Source organism: Pocillopora damicornis, chromosome 11 (genome assembly GCF_964200805.1).
Source record: "Pocillopora damicornis chromosome 11, jaPocDami1.2, whole genome shotgun sequence".
Lineage (NCBI taxonomy): Eukaryota > Metazoa > Cnidaria > Anthozoa > Scleractinia > Pocilloporidae > Pocillopora > Pocillopora damicornis.
This window is the reverse complement of record NC_142680.1, coordinates 5,007,946-5,026,288: the sequence shown is the minus strand read 5'-3', so window position 1 is coordinate 5,026,288 and position 18,343 is coordinate 5,007,946. Positions and strand designations below refer to the sequence as shown.

Here is an 18,343-nt window from a genome sequence, read left to right as displayed (position 1 = left end):
CACAAAAAGTACCCAGAAAGTTGAAACGTGAGGTATTTGGTTACAGTTAAACTGAACGATGGAACTTTCATTCATTTAATATCTGAATTTTCTCGAGCAATTTGTTCATAGTGAAAGAGCGAGCGAAGTTTTAATTTAAGTTCTACAACAAATATACGCTCCTGGTGAGTCTTTCCAATTCCGTTCAATTTGGACATTTGTACCTTGAATTGCACAACAGAAATTGAAGGAATTTTTTGAGAAAAGGCCGCATTACATTCCCTTGTGTCTCGTTGGAGTGTGCCGTTCGAATTTAGTTTTTGTAAAGGAAAGATCAGAGTTAAACACGCCATTACAGCAAACAAACGAGCAAACTCTCACAACTTCAAAATAAAAAAAATTGAATTTACTCACAATTACTTTCCTCGCCGTTTACTTAATGAACAGAGGTAAATCTTCGTACATGAATGAATGGTCGATGAGAGTGAATAATACTTTCCGTTAGATCATTAACTGATTTTGAAGAAAACATTGTCGTGACAGTTCATGCCAAACTAGTTCTGTTGGTTTTCAAATGTTCCTACGCTTTTTTTTTTCTTGCGCGCTCTCTAATTGACAGGTGTCAGATTGTGACAGATACTTGTAAAAATAATGTTTCAAAGTTTGTTTGAAAGCCTCTTAAATCATGAAATGAAAATGTTTCGCTGAAGCATCTCTCTTAAATTTGCATCACCTCTATTTTAACTACCATTTACCCACTCAAAAATTGTTCAGTTTATGGAAGATCTTGCCGTATTTACGTCCATAAATCATTCCGGTTCTTTCGGAAAGAATTTCGTCAAGTTAAAAAACAATAAATATGTTATTTACCGGCTAAGGGTCGGTCCGTATGGTGAAAAACTGTGACCGAGGTCTTGGTTTCAAGACTTCGGTCACAGTTTTTCACCATACGGACCTCCCAGCCGGCAAATAACATATATGCATCTTAAAAAGTTCATTCTCTCCGTTGGAGCTCATCTGCCAAAATACAATTAAACTCATTATGGTATATATTCCCGGAGTTTCAGCAGTGTGCCGAAAGACGACGCGTTGACAATACGGGTTTAGATTCCTCTATTTCAAAGGGATGATCTACAGGCATAAGACTCTTACCGGAAGTCTAAATTATTTTCTTGTTTTTCATTTTTTCTTGGTGTGAACGTCACTAGTTATAAAGTAAACTTGTCAATTATGATTTGTGTGCTGAAACATTTATAACTAATCTTCATTAAAATGAATTTTTCCGTAAGAATCTAAAAAGGCAAACTTATGATCAAATGTCGTGGGAATGTTTTTTTCCTTGTGTATCTTGACAAGGTGAGGCCACAGTTTATAGAGAATCTCTTAAGAAACTCTTTACAGCGGCAATTTACATTGAAAACTCAGTTGATAAAACCAAATTATCAGGTTATACCCCCTACCCACCTAGTACCACAGCTTTTTCAGAAACTTACCTTCTTTATTTCTGTTGGTCCTAAGAGTTAATCGGTCTGAATATCACTTTCACTAACCATCTTTTTTCTTCTTTTCTTTTTTTTTCTTTCTAGCACATCTCTTGTAAAACTATCGCTTCTAATTTAATTATCCTTCTCAATTTTTGAAGAAACTTACTCCTTCACAAAAACAAGCCTAGAATCTCTGTATTCCTAAGATTTCTCACAAAAACAAAGATTAACAGACCAGTGAGAAGATACGAAACCGTAAGGTTTAACTGATATCGCCAGTGTTGCATACCATGCTACGTTACACTCGAAAACTGTTTGAAAATGTTCGAAAGTAGTTGTTTGACAGCAGAGGAAGATAACCTACAGAAGAGGCAGTTTTTTTGGCTCATCCAGGAAAGTGTAGACGCGAGTCCCTTCTTATTTCCTACCACAGTATTGAAATTTGGTTGTTCCATTTAAAGAGCACTTTCTCCTGACTGAGCATCTCTTCGACTTCCCATACATTTTACCCAATTCTTAGGCTACAATTCGGGGTAAATCGTCTCCTCTTAAGACCAACATGGCTAAAAGTGACTCAGAGTCATTTCAAGATTTTCCTTTCTACATTCTCCTGCATGTAATTTCATTCATAAGCGATTACCGGTACATAAGGTAATTCAGTTGTCATGCGTTACTCCTACAATTTGTATAAAAGTTTGTATGTATCCCTGCCCCGTTAATATGTGGGCGAATGTCATCAGGTACACAACAAAGGCTAACTATAATAATGCAGTGCGACGTACAAAGGAACATCATGGTATTTTTACGTATAAATTGATTACCAACCATTTCTGTCACTCTATCCCTGTCACATTCAATGGTGATTTTCATAGTTACTACACAAGATCGAGAAATGACATTCGCAAATCTAGTGCCACAAGAAGATGGGGTCATTGGTCGTCAGTAAATTTTAGCGCCGATATATGAAACGGCTTAGACACTTCATTAAGGAATGCAGAGTCATTGCCTGCTTTTAAACGTGGCCTGTCCAAAGTTGTCTTTGATTCTTAACGACATTCTTTGCTTTTTACCCTCTGTATATTCTTTTTATCTTTTACATTCCTGTATTTTTAACTGGTTATATTTGATGTTTGATAATTGTATATACTCTTTTAAACTTTTACATTTTTGTATGTTTAACTGGTTCTTAATCGAAACTTAGTATTCTTCTGAGGACCCTTTTGTAAACCACTTCGTGACGTTGGCATCCTCATTAAAGATTACTACTACTACTTTGTAAGATAAAAATTTTCCTAATTCTTGCTTTGTTTAATTACACGGTCTATTTTTCCACGAAATTTCTTTATAGAGTTAGTCTCTTACGGAAATTCATCATGTGGTTGGGCTTTTACGAACGTTCTGATGTTCGTTAAACCAAGTCTTCAATAACAAACCGTCTGTAGGGCTTACAGACCCATATCTAAACGGGCGGCTTCAATTCAGGTCTATCAAGCGTCAAGAGGAGACTTAAGTATTCAACTGTGCGAATTCTCCTACATTCCGCCGTCTTTCTTCCCTGACATTTCTCTCTTGAATCCCACATTGTAATAATTGGAAGTCACTTGAGTGTCCTGCAATGACTGGTACTCAGAAGGTTCACGTGACTTCCCTTCCGAAGGCCTGGGGTGTAGTTCCATATAAACACTTGGCTCTGACACTTGACGACCACCAGATGGGGCAGGGATACCACTGTTAACTGTAGTTGCTTTTTTGTTAGGCTCAGTTCGTCTCAACCGCCATATTAGCGCACCAATCACAATGAGCAAGACGAAAACAATGCAACAAAGAGCGATGACAGCAGCCCGAAGAACTTGGCATTCACCTGTTAGAAAATAAGAGAGATTTACACCAGATATGAAAATCTCTGTCTCCATTAAAATGAAGATAATGAAGGAATCAAGTGATAGCTTTGAGAGGAATCAAATGTTTATTAGCAGATTATTCCAACATGCTGTTTAATTATGGATTTATTAGCGCTGTTTTATCAAAAATTTAAGACCAGCTTTTTGTGTCCCCACAATACTTACTGGCATCTCCCTTTATGGTTTCTTTAGTATATTTAAGTGACTCTGCAAATTGAAAGAAAACAACAGTTAAGCATTAAAATTCATAGAAGGGGAAACGAGAACAAAAAAACCTGCTCTCAACCCAGATTATGGCCTTTCTCATCATAGAGCTGGAAGCATCAAGGCGCTTTTATTAATGTAATCAGAATTTTACATTTTAAAAAAAAATTTACATTTAAGTGAAAATAGAATAACAAATATACTAATAAAAATAATTATGATAAGAATTGCAAGGTGACCAAATGTAAATGCAGACCGGAATAAGAATTATCTAGTAAACACAGAAACAACGGGGGTAGGTTAGTTTGCTTTTCGTAATCTGCAAAGGCTAAGGTTTTAAACCCAACTTATTTGATGAAGGGGAGAAATAAGGCCACTATCGTTTTCTCTTCACAGGCACGAACTTTTCAAACAGTGGCAAACTTTCATGGAAGTTAACAGCCCACTAAACTGAAAAGGTAGAGAAATTACTTTAGAGTCTCACGTGAGTGTTAACTCGCATACCTGGTGTGACAGATATCAAGGCCACTTTACTGGCATATCCTTCCAAAATTTGCTAGAAAGTGAACCAAACATGGTCAAAAAGTTACAAACACATATCAAAAATTCACTGATGTAATGAAATGAGATTTAACCCTAACAGCAAGTATGACTGTAGGTAAGAACATGATTTGGTCTAAAATATTTTTCTTCGTCAATTGAATAGTATGTTTAGATTATCAACTCTAAATTAAAGAACAATTAACAATTAAACAACACCGAAATTTACTTACACCATTGAAACGAGTTATGGCTCTTTCATAGGCAAAATAGTTTTCTCCTTTCCTCAGTTCTTTGTTGATAAAAGTTCCATACGATTTCCCATCACCAACTGTAAATTTCCAAGACTTCTCACGTACAGGATCATTTTCGAATTCCGCAGCAATGTAAAACGGATAAAAGTTCAAATTTTTGTCGTTCAAATCTTTCAGCTTCAAATCAAAATCCCTGGGAAGCTCTTGCACACAATCAGAGACTTTAAGAATGATTATTTGGTAAGCACTAAAATATTGAAAATAAACAAATTGTGGTCAACATCATTGCGGTCATCGCCGTATTGAAAGGTGGTGGCTGTTTGATGGCCTTTAATGACTTGAATTAAGCACTTAGGAACTTTTGCGAAAGACTTTGCAAGACAGTTATGTGTTTGTGTTCAATATAGTAGCTAGTTCTGCAGTCAAATCGTCTTGGGAAGAATAGTCCTGAACAGAAATGTTGTTGATTGCAGAACTGGCGTTTTGTTAACGTTACAGTCAACAAGGAGATTTTTACCCAGTCTGGTATCGCAACTTAAGTTCGAAAGACCTAAGTAAGGTGTTGTATCTTTCTCATATCATGGACTATGTATACAAGATTAACATCATTATGTGCACAGTGAAAGCAAGAATTGTGGCCTTCTCAGGTGAGTGTATCATTAATAGTTTATGCTTTTAGCTAATCTGTGACACAAATTATAAAACCATCACCTTATTGGACCATTCCTTTGTTCAGCAGGCCACAGATCAATTTCAGCCGTTAAATCAGAGATTTCTACAGTAGTCATTTTCAATGCAGCTGGTGCCACTGGAGCTAAGCAGATTAGAAGATAAGCATCATTTTCCAAAGAGAAATTTTCCTTTGAAAAGAAAGCTATCTCAAAGCTCAATTTTCATGAAAAAAAAAAAGCCCTGACACATACAATTACAAGATCGTTTATAGCATTTGATAAATCAACCTCAATAATAAACATGCGCTCTTGTTTCTTAACTCAGATCATGTTACATTGAATTTTATGTGATAGCTAGTTTAATACATTGCTTGCTTCTCAGAAATAAGTGATTATTTCACAAGAGCAAATTCTCGACGACAAAATGTGCCCTCTTCACAAGAATGTGAACATGGAGAAAAGGAGTTCTTTACCCACAACATTTGACCTGTTAAATCTTAATTCTAAGATACCTTAAAACCATTCAGCCTTGAAAAGAATTAGAATTTCAGTTCCCAAAGTAAATTGCAAATATTTTAATCCTTTAAGCCGATAACACACGACTTTCTTTTCGGAAAAGTTGAGAAGTAGTCTTTGGACATACAATTGATACCGATAATTTTACCGATGTTAGCCCTGTAAACATCACATGGCTTTTGATGTTTCTCGAGCAACTAGTTCGAATTTCACGCCATTATTTACATTTAATAATCTTCCATATAATGCATGTATCCTCAAAAGTTGCACACTAAATCATTAACACACTTATCTCTAGATTACTAGCTTGTATTTCCTTACCCTTCAATCTTGTTTCTTCGTCCAAGTATGTAGCGGGCCCCTTTGTTCCACATTCAGAGATTCCATAAACCTGAAATCTGTATCTGGTTCCTGGTACCAGATTCTCCACAGTATATACTGTTGTCACTTTCACATCTACGATGCCTTCATCTGTGAAACTGTTATTGTAAGACTTAGTCCCAGTGTACTTCACCTTAGCAATCAAACAAAACCGGTTTGAACAGTTTTAAAACACGAAAATTTCGAATCGCAACAGTTACACAATGTAACGGGACAACCATTATTTCCACAAATTATGTATTCAATTAAAAAAAAAAATTGAGGAGACAAAAATAGTACAAAAATCGAACAGTTTTCAATAAAGCTACGATATCTTCATGTGTGCACATTAAAGAAGATAACGTACCTTTTTCTTGTTTGTACGGTTCTTATTGTTCTTTTTCCATGTGTTTTGTGTTTTAAGATTTGCTTGATTGCTGTATTTGCCTCCGTTTTTTTTTTTTTTATAAGTAAAATGCGATTTAACTTACCCTGTATTTGACCTCTTCCCCCACATCGAGCTGGGGTCTTTCCCATACTAGGGTTATCTCTGTGGTGTCAAGGTTTCGTGCTCTTATGTTATTGGGTGCTTCGGTTCCTTTAGCAAAGTGGTAATTAAAAGAATGACGTTTGAAAGAATGAAAACAAGGTTAAGACTATCTTCATTACTTATGTGCCTACATGTATAGGAAATATCTTATATAACACCTAATACAAAAAATACGTTGATTGTTTGATGCCATTCTTCCTTCAAATTTTTTACCGTTATTTTTTTCTTCTTCTTCTTCTATTCAATGTCAGCAACAGACGTCGGTTGTAAAACTTTGTCGGGAATTGGTAGCTAAAGTAACAAGTTATCGCTAGGGAAGTAAAAGGAGGTGAAGCGAAGATATAGCCAGTCATGCACCATTGTTTGGAGAAACACTTGCCAAGCTTAACTGCAAAATATCGTCGTCGTGTTTCATTAGAGGATCAATGATTTCATTAAATCCATCAGGAGAAGTTCAACTTGGCCTGCACCTTGGCGATGTGATACAACTTGCACCTAAATAACGCATAATAATACCCTAATGCATCCCAAAGAGCTCATCACAAGCTATCTAAATGGATTTGACGCTACAAGGAAGGGGAATCGATTCCATCCATTTCTTTCGCACCCTCTTATTTGTTAAAAAAATGAAACTTACTCAATTCCAGAGGTAAGGGTTGACTATATGGTCCAGGGCCAGCTTTAGTGTAAGCTCGAACTGATACATTGTTACAAGGCTGAATATCATACAGGATAACAAATGTTATTGTTGTGTTAACAGTCTTGCTGTTTGCTGGAGACCTTTTCAGTCGATTTCTAGAAGACACCAATGATATCTTGACCTCATATGAGATAACTTTGCCATAACTCTCTTTTCTTGTCAGAGGTGACCATGAAATATTGAAGGTTGCTTGGTTCAGTCTACTGAAAGACAAATCATTTGGTGCTACACTGGGTTCTGACAAAAGGGAATCAAAAAATTTACCAATTCAGATAAATGGTCAGCTGTCAGTCATTGGACAAAAAGTTTAACAAATAATATTTCTAAATTATATTTCATCAAAACTTTATCCTCAAAGTTTATCTAAATTGTATTTCAGTAATTCTTCCCTCCTTTCCCCTTCATCACATTTTTATTTTTTTTAGGTATGTAGTCATTCATGTTGAATACAATCATGTTTACCAGTCCTTCAATACTACATGTATCTTGGAAGGAACTTGGAGTTGATAAGGAGAGTCCTTCCTGTACCACTCCTGTAATGCAGCCGTTCTCTACTTGTCCACCTTGATATCGCCTACTGTCTACACTTATCAAATAACATTAAAGTTCAAAGTGAATTTAACAGGCCATTTTCAATGTAATAAAATTCAAACTTGGCACCGAGGGTGAGGGGAATAAAATAAAGGAAATTACATGGAGGTTGAGGGATGAATAATTAGTTTCTTTAGTTTTATTGCCCTTAGCAACGGAGCTATGTTAGAATTTTAGTATATCAGAACTGGCCTCTTGATCATAATCTTTTCAGATCGATACCTACCATAATCATTAACAGTAACAGACAAGGCTGCATTTGGTCCAGGTTTGATTGTTGCAGCTCTGACGTGGAACTGATAGGTGGCCCCACCTAATACATCCACTGTATAACTTAATATGTTTCCTCCTAAGGTTTCAGTGTGAATATTATGAGGATCTTCATTGTGACTATAAAACACAGTGTAACTCCTGACAATTCCATTTTCTTCCGCTGGCTTATGCCAGGTGAGTTTTATCTTTGGACCAACTGGTTTATCTGGTATTATCTCAGAGTAAGAAAGGTTTGAAGGAATACTTGGTGCTAAAGTAGTAAAGAAATGGAAGATGAAGGTTATTATTTATATTATTTTTTGCAGAAGAAATGTACAAATTAGATGACGCACTTTTACCTGTTTACTTGAACTGAAGAGACTGGTTAACTTCTTATACTAATAATTATAATAGCTTAACTCTGACAATATCATGCATAATATTGATACAATAAATCTGGAAAGATGTACATGTGAAGCATGTTCCAGCTTCATTAAAAAGAGCTGCATGTTTTTTTGGAAAAAATGTTTCTTACATACCTACATTATTCAGTTTTAGCTTCTTACCATCTTCCAATGTCTGCCCAACCACTACAGAACTTTTTGGTCCCTCACCATGAGATCCAATGGCCAACACTTGAAATTCATATTTGGTATACTTGTTAAGATCAGTGAAATCTTTAGTTAATGTTGCTACTCCATTAACAGACTCCATAACTAAATTGTCCACTGAGCCCTTTTGTCTGTAAAACAACTTATATCCTGTTATATTTCCATGTCTGGCATATTCTGGCAGTGATGTCCATGATGCTCTTATACTAGTAGATGAGGTTGCAGTCACAGTGAAGTTACCTGGAGCTTGTGATGGAACTGGATTGTTGAATAAAAATGATTATAAGGTATTTTAATCATACAGTTTCACAATGGTCATATGCCTGAATTGATCAACACAGATGAAAGTTGTTGAAAATGAGAAAGTGTTATTTCTGGACTACCACAGTTTTTGTGTCCTCCTTAAAACTTTGCAAGTCAGAATTTCAAGCTCTTTCAAGTCTGAAATCAAGTGAATCTCACTGACTACATGAATCCCTGATGGATTGAACGAGTGCCATTTAGAATGTGACTAAGTGGTAGTCTGTCATTTCCTTAAGGGATTATAACTTACAAATATATAACATATACATATATCACTCAAATGTATACCACTTGTGCAATACTGAGTGGTATACCATGGAATATCCCACAAGTCACTCATATTCTGTCATTACCTGAACGTTAATGTTGAAGGAAGAATTTGGTCTGACATGACTCAAACAGCACTTGAAATACACTAGAAACGGTATTGCCTTCTTGATTTTGGCAGGAATAAGATCACAGCACACAATAAGAGGAGTAGGCACGATATCATCAAATACACATTGAATTCCTGAATTCTGATTGGCTATATTTTCTATGGCATGCTATTAGTAAGCTATGTAATTTTATATAACATTTTAAGTAAGGTAAGTCATAACATTCCCCTCCCCTTTTTGCAACACTTGTAGGATTTCAATGATAAGGTACAGAGAAAATAGAATTGGTACCTGTAGATAGGAGAACTCCATAAACTTCCACTCTCAATGCCTTATAACGATAGTACTCTGTTGGCACAAAACGGATGAACCTTGCCAAAGCATACTCCCCAAGACTATGTTTTACTATATCTTTTCTCCCAGAGTTTCCATTAAAGACCTAAAATATCAAAGATTACACAAAACTAATAAATGATGCTTTTTACAAAAGCAAGTCATGTGTCCATAAATGAAAATAAACAATAATAAACACTGACAAGTTTATTCCCTTCACATGAAATTTTGAACCTTCCTTGTACAAGTGACATCAGTTTTCCTTGGCTTTGAATTAACAAACAAGCCTACATTCCAACCAAAAAAAATACAACAAACACCATCACAGAAACAGTAATGAAAGGAGACAATCTACCAGCGAAATGAGTCACTTCAAATCAGGGCTGTGAGCCACATCAACTTTTCATGTCAGTAGGTTTTCATACACTGGTCTAAATTACGCCTTGAAAAATAAGCATTTCAAAGCCTGAAAAACCTGATATATACAGCTCATTTCAGTTTTTTCACTCATTTCCACCAATACTTGACCTGGTAATAAAACTGGTTCAAATTTACACATACCAAAATGCTCTCACATGACTGTCCATTATTCTTCTGCCTTGCATAAAATTAGGCTTGACTAAGTGTATTTCTATGTAACTACATAAACAAAATATATGAAAAAAAATTCAAACAAGGTTAGCATGATATTTCAATTGGATCAAACTGACCTTCTCAGCATTGTTTTCTCTATAACTGTAAAAGATGGTATCATTTAATGATAATTGAATCTTGTACTTTGTTATCCACTGATTACCACCATCAGCTCCTTGGGTAGCTACAGCACAGATAACATAATCATACAGCAGATCAATTTGTAGGTAGTCTGCAGGATTGGTGTTAATCTTTGGTGACCAACCCCAGCTATTTAGATTCAGACGACCAACCGAAGGTCTGCGGTTATTATTAAGAGATGATGAGGCTGAGAAGCTGTCATCTGGAATTGCATCACTGCTGGTCACACCAATGGCCTGACTATGACATGCTGTTAAAAGACAATCATGATTACCATAAACTTTGGTTTCAACTCAGAGAATCAGTTTATTACTCATGTACAGTAACAATCACAAGTGTACTGCACCATCTAACCATGCCTCAAGTGATTTACCAGTAGTTTGAGGTATTTGTGTAAAGACCTGTTGTTGTTAAGTCCAAACTCAAGGCTCAAAAAATGAAAAAAACAAATTAACGTTGTCAACTTTTGGCCTCTAATTGAAGAAAAAAACCATCAGAAATTTCCAGTTGCTAGAATAACACACTATACTACCAGATTCTTACAAATTGCCAGTCATGAACATAGATCACTATTAACTACTGAAACATTTCTATCATGAGGTCTGCTTACACCGTCAGCTAACTACACAACCACTCCATGATTCTTTCCTATTGATTTACATGTTAATAGTAAAAGTTTTAAGATGGGCCATATTTTTAATTTGTAACATTTATTGTTAAATATGTGATGACATACATATATACATTTACATGTATGTACATCAACTTTTATTCCAAACTATCACAACTATCTGCTATACACAACTTTACATTTATTTAACAATATTGAAGTACCTCCATGTCTACATACAGAAATTAAATGGCAAATTTTCCTGAGAATGCAGATTGGAACCTCAGCTGAATAAGGTGGTAGTTAAGAGTAGTTCTTCAAAATATCCAGATATGCCATACCTCTTTGTTCTGAATACACTTCAACTTCACAAAGATTGAATCCCGATAGACCTCCCCTAAGATCCCTGATGGTAACATATCTTCCTTTCAAACTAGGATGGCAGAAGAATGACAAACCTACTGCTTTAGGAAGGTAATGAGTAGCTGCCCGACCACATTTGGGACTAGTCATGTTAGTATCATTAATACTTGATACTGTGCCTGAAAGAATACCATAATAATAAATCACTGTTAAAAAGTATAGACAACTTCAAAGAGATGACTGCAAAATAATCCATATACTGATCAAATAATGATATTCACTTTCAAAACAGCCAAGATTTACCTCGCCAGTGACCTTTTGCCTTAATAAAAGCCACCTTTTTTCTAGTGTGTAGGCTAGAGTGACTTACAAAAGTTATGCATAGCAAGGGCATGATGCTGAGTACTATACAAGCCAATTACCAGAAAGAGATGCTGCTATTTAATTAGTATCATTATTTGTGATAAGCTACTCACTGCCAATACTGATGATTGACTGACAGTTATTTTACATATCATCAAGACTGAGCTCCCACTTAAACTTCAATGTAGCCCCTCAACTATCAAAACTGCTCCTGTTCCTTGAAATTATAAAGATTCCTCCTTGCTGTCATTTGGCAGCAGTCATTTCATCATCACTGAATTTAATCAGGAAAAATATAACCAACTGCGTATAAGCCACAAAACTCAGTGAAGTCAATATATCAAGCGACAAGAAAACAACTAATTTGCATAGAGGAAAACTTTCATAAACTATAGTTCATTCAAAGACTGGTAAATGTATGAGTGATTTGAATCAAAAGCATAAAAATGGATTATAAAGTATTACATTTAATCAAAAAAATAGCACAGATTTACATTTGTTCCATTTTTCAGTGATTCATTTTACACATTTATTGTTAAATCATGTGGAACAATAAAAAAAATTATAACTTTAGCCAATAAGCGTAATCATACATCCAACTTGAAAACAAAGTAAATAGAGCGCAGCCAGCCACCCTGCTCAGCAAAATGGCAATGTTTTTCAGTTCCCTGAAGCTAAAACTCAGTTCCTTTGGGCAACCAGGCACCAGTAGAGCACAACCTTGAACAGGTATGTATGTGTACAACTGTCAAATCAAAACTTCAACATCTGAACCTAACAGCAATTATAAGATACATGTACATACAGAAACATTTGTGGCTGAGGGTTGACAAGGATGTGGAAACCACAGCAGTGTTGACAAAACCAGGATCATACCAGATCAGACTGCATCAGATCATGAATTGGATCAAGGATTGGAACATGTGGTGGATCATGGGTTGCATCATGGGTTGCATCACAGATTGCAAAAAAGTCAAATTGTTTTTTAAATAATAATAGTAAATAAAATATAAGATTAAGTGGATAAGGGAGTAAGTTTCTGAAGAAACCGTGGTGCTGTGTTGGTGGGAGAGTATAACGAGGTAATTTGGTATTATCAACTGAACTGATAATGTGATTAACTTAGCCATTGTTACGATCTTCAAAGATGAGCGTTGGCCCTTCATCAGAGTGAATGACAAAGGAATGTTTCCCTCTGACAAAGGGCTAACACTTAATGGTGGCCAATTAACTCTTTCAACTTGTTAATAATACCAATTTACCTCAAAATTAAGTTTGCATGACATAATGGAGTGTAAACCCCACTGGAAGTTTTTCTGCCTCAAAACTCTATGTAGTCACTTTCACGGCTGCATCAAGGAGTATTGTGGAGTGCTGCAATGGACAAAGGCAAGTGAGATTTGTGTATTTATCATTTCACCATTCAGTTTTTATTTCTCTTTTTTAATATCATCTCATGTGCTACTTTTCTTTTATTCAATATCACTAACCACATGTGAGTAAAGAGGCAAGGTACAGAGTAAAAATGGTTTAGATATGACAGCTGGAGTGTATGTGAGCAACTCATGTATTTTCACAACTATTGATTTCATTCAGGCTTGTCATGTAACATTTCCAATTTAAATTAACATATTTCAGTTTTTCAATCCTATTTTTTATTTTTTTTTTATTTTAAAAACAATTATACATATATATAAATATATATTTTTTATTTTTCCAAATTTTTATGGCCTGTGATGCGACCCATCATGCAACCCATCGTGCGACCTGTGATGTGACCCATTATGTCACCTGTGATTTGTTCCATGATCCTGTCTGTGATCCAATCCAGTCCAATCCAGCTTTTCTCAATGCCAGAAACCACAGTGTACCATTTCCCCCTCTTTTCTTGAAGACATTAAGCAAAGAGTACTTTGACCACTTCAAAAATATTAGTTACTGTATGTATATTAACCTACCAACTCTGATCTCAAATTTTGATAGGCGAGTGTGGGTTTTTATATTGACTAGATACACTTCAGTCACAAACTCATCTTGTCCTAGATCCACTCTCCACCATGGAAAATTGAAATGTGCCCCAAATGTACATGATCCATCCGCAAAGGTCATATTGCTATTTCCATCAACTGCTTTATCACTTGCGCCACCACTTACTGCCCATGAGTGCTGATATGTTGGTTTTTGAAATGCCAGATTTTCTGGGAGAAAATGTCCACACAAAAAAAAGAAATGTTTCCCTGGACAAAGGTGATCACTGTCTACATACTGATAATTCAATGACAGTTGTATTGAGTTGTATGGAGTTGTATTGAATATGTTTGTTACACTTTACATTACAGGGAAAAATTAAAACAAAGAGTATTTTTAAAAAACTGGTTAATGGTAAATATTACATTTTGGATAGCCTACAGATATACCAGCCCTTGCCAAAAAGCTGGAAAGCAAAAGACACCAAACTGTAATAATTTTGATGTAGGGAAAAAATCATGTACAGGCGTAGTTGTAGTTTTTTTAAATAAAAAAAACAACTCAATCATTTTTGTTGCATTTTTTCTACTTGGTAGAGACTCCATTCTTAAGCTACAAACAATGTAATACTATACAGATTCTACTGGTCATCCTTAACTTTGTGACTATTAGCTGGTAAATACAACACATACTTATATTGCTTGATTGATTGATTGATTGTAAAGATTAAAAATTGCTGACACAATGGAAGATAAATTGTACTATTCTTAGACACTTATTAAGGCAACAGATCAAAGGTAAATTTTAAGACCCAAATATCAAGAAAGGAAAATTTTTGTATTATATACAGTGTATATATTCAAATAGCAACTAAACCTATATTTAAATTACTTATCGAAAGACATTTCTTACAAACATGACCATAATTCCCAACAGAAATTTTGTAAGATCTTCGTTGTTAAAGGGTTCCTGTGAGATTAAACAAGAGTCTTGATATAACCACTTTCCAAGAACATATTCCAGGGGTACTTATTGATTTATCTACTTCTGGTAACATTCAATTGTTTATCAATATAAATAAAAACTCGGAATACTTTTCAAGGCCTTTGTGCAACTTAAAATTCAATGTGACTTTTGGTCGTTGTAATTATGGTAAATACAGTTTGTATGCTCAACTTGCAAAGATAATTACTTTTATTCTACCTAACATGAATGTTTTGAGTGACGTGTACAAGAAAAAGTCTTCGATGAGTCAATTTTTAAACAAGGAAAAGTAATTTCATCACTACATTACATTAAGTTTAGTATAAAGAGTAAGTGAAAAGTTACCTTGTGAATAGACTTCTACCTCACACAGCTCAAGACTTTGTATCTTTGTGGTTAAAATCCCAACATATTTACCAGTTTTCAGTGGATTGGTAAAACAAACAGCTGATGCAGTGAAGTTATGAAAATCATAGAGTCCCTCACAGGGGGAGTTGACTGAAACATCATCAGAGCTACCTGCAGATCATGAGGTATTGAAAGTCAGAATTACATAAAAAGATATTGGAAATGCTATTTGGCATATTAAAAAAACTATTAAAACCATCAAAACAAGGATTTCATCAAATTCATCATGAATATCCCAAAGTATTCTTAATAGACTGGCCAAGTAAAAAAATTATCACTAAGGGTAAACTTCTGAGTGTCCCTTGTGAAGTTGTGGAGTGTGGACTAGTGCTGACACTTGAGTACCCTGGTTCTAGCACTCCAGTCCCATCTACATATACTAACTGAACTCTATGAGTAACCAAGAGTAAGGTCCTTGCCGGAAAATCTTAAACTGATTGCCCTGTATTGACTGTGCAATTACAAGATCAAAACATCTGGGCTGATTAATAACAAGGTCAATACAGCTTGGCAGAGGTTTCACAAATTCTTGTCACATCTGAACTGTCTTGTCGTTTAGCAGTTGATTACAAGATGATGTCTGCACTGTTGACCTCTTATTTAATCAGTGGATAACAAAACTCACCTAATGTTATTTTGTAGTCTTCAGTAACCACGTACTGTGAGAACCTGTTGACTATATGAACTTCAAAGACGTCAACAAGGTCTGAACCCAGGTCAACTCTCCACCAACTGGGGTTGTCTTTCCAAGTATGTGAACAGCTCCCTTTTAAAAAGTTAGTGTCTGGATTTCCATCTACAGCATTTCCAGACACACCATAAACATTGTCAGCAGTAATGTTGAATGTTGAAGATTGAGTTGTAGCCTTCCTTAGGGTAAGGTTCTCTGTGAACACAGATTGAAGAAAATGTTACCACATGGGCCAGGAAAAACTTACCATTGTAACAGAGTGGTTCCACTCAAGATATTATAAAACACAAGAAAAAGAGTTATGCAGTTTTTTTTCCTAACTTCTTAGCTTTCCTTCCACACCTTTTTGTTATGTATAGTTGTAATATACCTACACTTCTCTCAACCAAATAGTGTCATGTAGGAGATATTTGTGCCAATTAGTTTCATGTTAGAGTTCAATCCTGCAATAGCTTATGAATTACCCATTTCAGATTAAAGCTATTTCTATCATTTCCTCATTTCTGTTATAAAATGACTACCTTTTGTTTAGTTATTCAGTTGATTTAACAATTGCAACATACTACAATTTGTCAAGCCTTTGTTTGTCTATATTTCACTTAGCACTGACAAAACCTTCCACAAGGATAATCTCAAAGAAACTTAATTTTGAACAGTGAACTTGCTAAGCAGGCAAATCCTTTCGAGAAGTATCAAAGAATACCAGAATATAAAATCTACATAATATATAAATGGGTTAATGACCAAGTGTGAGGTCAAGATGGCTGTACACCAACCAAGTTCCTTTCTCCATAATTTTGTTGACAGAGACAAAGTCAAGGTCCACAAAAATAGAAAAAGTAACCAAGTCAATAACCAGCCATCTTACCTAAACAAGTTTGGTCAATAAGGGATCTATTATATAGCTAAACATTTTGCTTTCAAAAGAATCAAGAATGACTTGTTAATTTTGAGAGCCAGGGAAGGAAGCTAACTGTGTCTGTAGCATAATAAACCCAAAAATGTTGCTTATGTTTTTTCTGTTTTGACTATGTTCTGCCTCCTTTTGCAACTTTATCACTGGCATTATGCAAAAGTTATTAACTTTGTAAGTCCACTTTTTCTTGCACAGGATCAAAGAGGGCAATCTTGAGCAGGCAAGATGAGCTCAGATAGCCAATCAGAACACAGGATTTGCTTTATATTGCCCACATGCACTGCCAGTAATATGATAAATGTATAAATTGAACCTCCTTTGGTTATGTAATATTATCATGCCTGCACATATACCTGGCTTTTGTTTCACTCCAAACACCTCTGTTCTCAGACACACCAAACCCTGGTAAGTTTGTGGCAGGAAACGCACATATCTTGTCAGCAGTCCATAAACAACATGCTTCACCACTGAGTTTCTGTCACCATTTCCCATGAAGACCTAAGATTTTAAAAAGTTATAAAATTAATAATATTACAGATACATGATGAAAATTACTGTAGGCTTCAAGTAAATTGATGACTTAAGGTTAAGAAAAAATGAGATTATGTTAGAACAAAAAATACTGATTTGTAAGCACAATGTCCATGTATTTGTTATTACATGAAATACAGATAAACAAGTTGTATTTTTGTAAACAAATTCTTATTACTCAGAAAAAACATTGCACCTTAACTTGTCCACCTTCCTTGTAGTCTGTCCAAGTTGTCTCATTTATGGATAATTGTAGAGTGTAGGTCTTCACCCACTGATCTGCTAGAGAATTTCCTTGAGTAGAGACAGCACAGATGATATGAAGAGTCTGTAGATCAATCTGCAGATATGGGTTAGTGTCACTCGTTCCTGCACACCATGATGATCCTGATGTGTAATTCAGTCTCCCATTCTTGGCTGGTGTGTTGGCATTTTGTACCGAAGAAGCGGTTATGTTACCATCTGAAATTCTCTCATTTTCCAAACCAAGATCCAAATCGATACATACCCCTATTAGAAAGTTAACAGATAAAACAGAAAATTATAACATTGAACATTAAACCAAACTAAGTAAAGCTAAATGAATAGTCGTGGGTAGATTTCGTTTTGAGTTTTTGATTGCAAGAAAATTCATTTGCTTCATTGCTCCTGCTAAGATATATATTTCTAACAAGGTTCTGACTCTTCTGATTTGTGCTTTATACGGACATGAAAATCTTGATATCCCCAGAAATTGAGGTCATTTGCTTCACAGACACAAAAACAACAACTATATCGTACGACATTTCTATCATCGATACTATTTCTTCAGGACATGTTCAGCCCGAAAAATAAACTAGTTATTTACCTGGATACCTAGGTGTTTTATGATCGTTTTAGTTATAGAACACACGTAGTAACTTAGTCTAAAAGTGAGACTACTGTCCTCCATGTCGACTATGGCATGCTTAGTAACCATGCCACGACCTTGGGTTTTGGCGGGAAAAGTAACCCAGCGTGCAAAGTTAGTCACGTGATCATTAAATAGGTAGCCATATGGTTTTGTGAGTAATTTGTAATCGTACTACCAGGATATTTTTCAAAGGCCAACAAAGGTAAACTCCGTAGTG

The 18,343-nt window shown here is 35.4% G+C and overlaps 1 protein-coding gene across 1 annotated transcript; it reads right to left on the bottom strand.

Moving 5' to 3' along the window:
* Positions 1-1,456: 1,456 nt before the first annotated feature.
* Positions 1,457-18,165, bottom strand: LOC113670754 (uncharacterized). Its single transcript, XM_089188410.1, has 19 exons — positions 18,090-18,165; positions 17,431-17,744; positions 17,057-17,201; positions 15,722-15,982; positions 15,034-15,207; positions 13,695-13,934; positions 11,352-11,552; positions 10,337-10,650; positions 9,585-9,732; positions 8,569-8,871; positions 7,977-8,273; positions 7,097-7,396; positions 6,401-6,507; positions 5,871-6,057; positions 5,074-5,176; positions 4,342-4,609; positions 4,073-4,124; positions 3,530-3,571; positions 1,457-3,324 (listed from the first exon to the last, which is right to left on the bottom strand). The coding sequence occupies exons 1-19, from the start codon at positions 18,163-18,165 to the stop codon at positions 2,996-2,998; spliced, it is 3,861 nt and encodes a 1,286-aa protein (XP_089044536.1). The 3' UTR covers positions 1,457-2,995.
* Between the last annotated feature and the right edge of the window lie 178 nt (positions 18,166-18,343).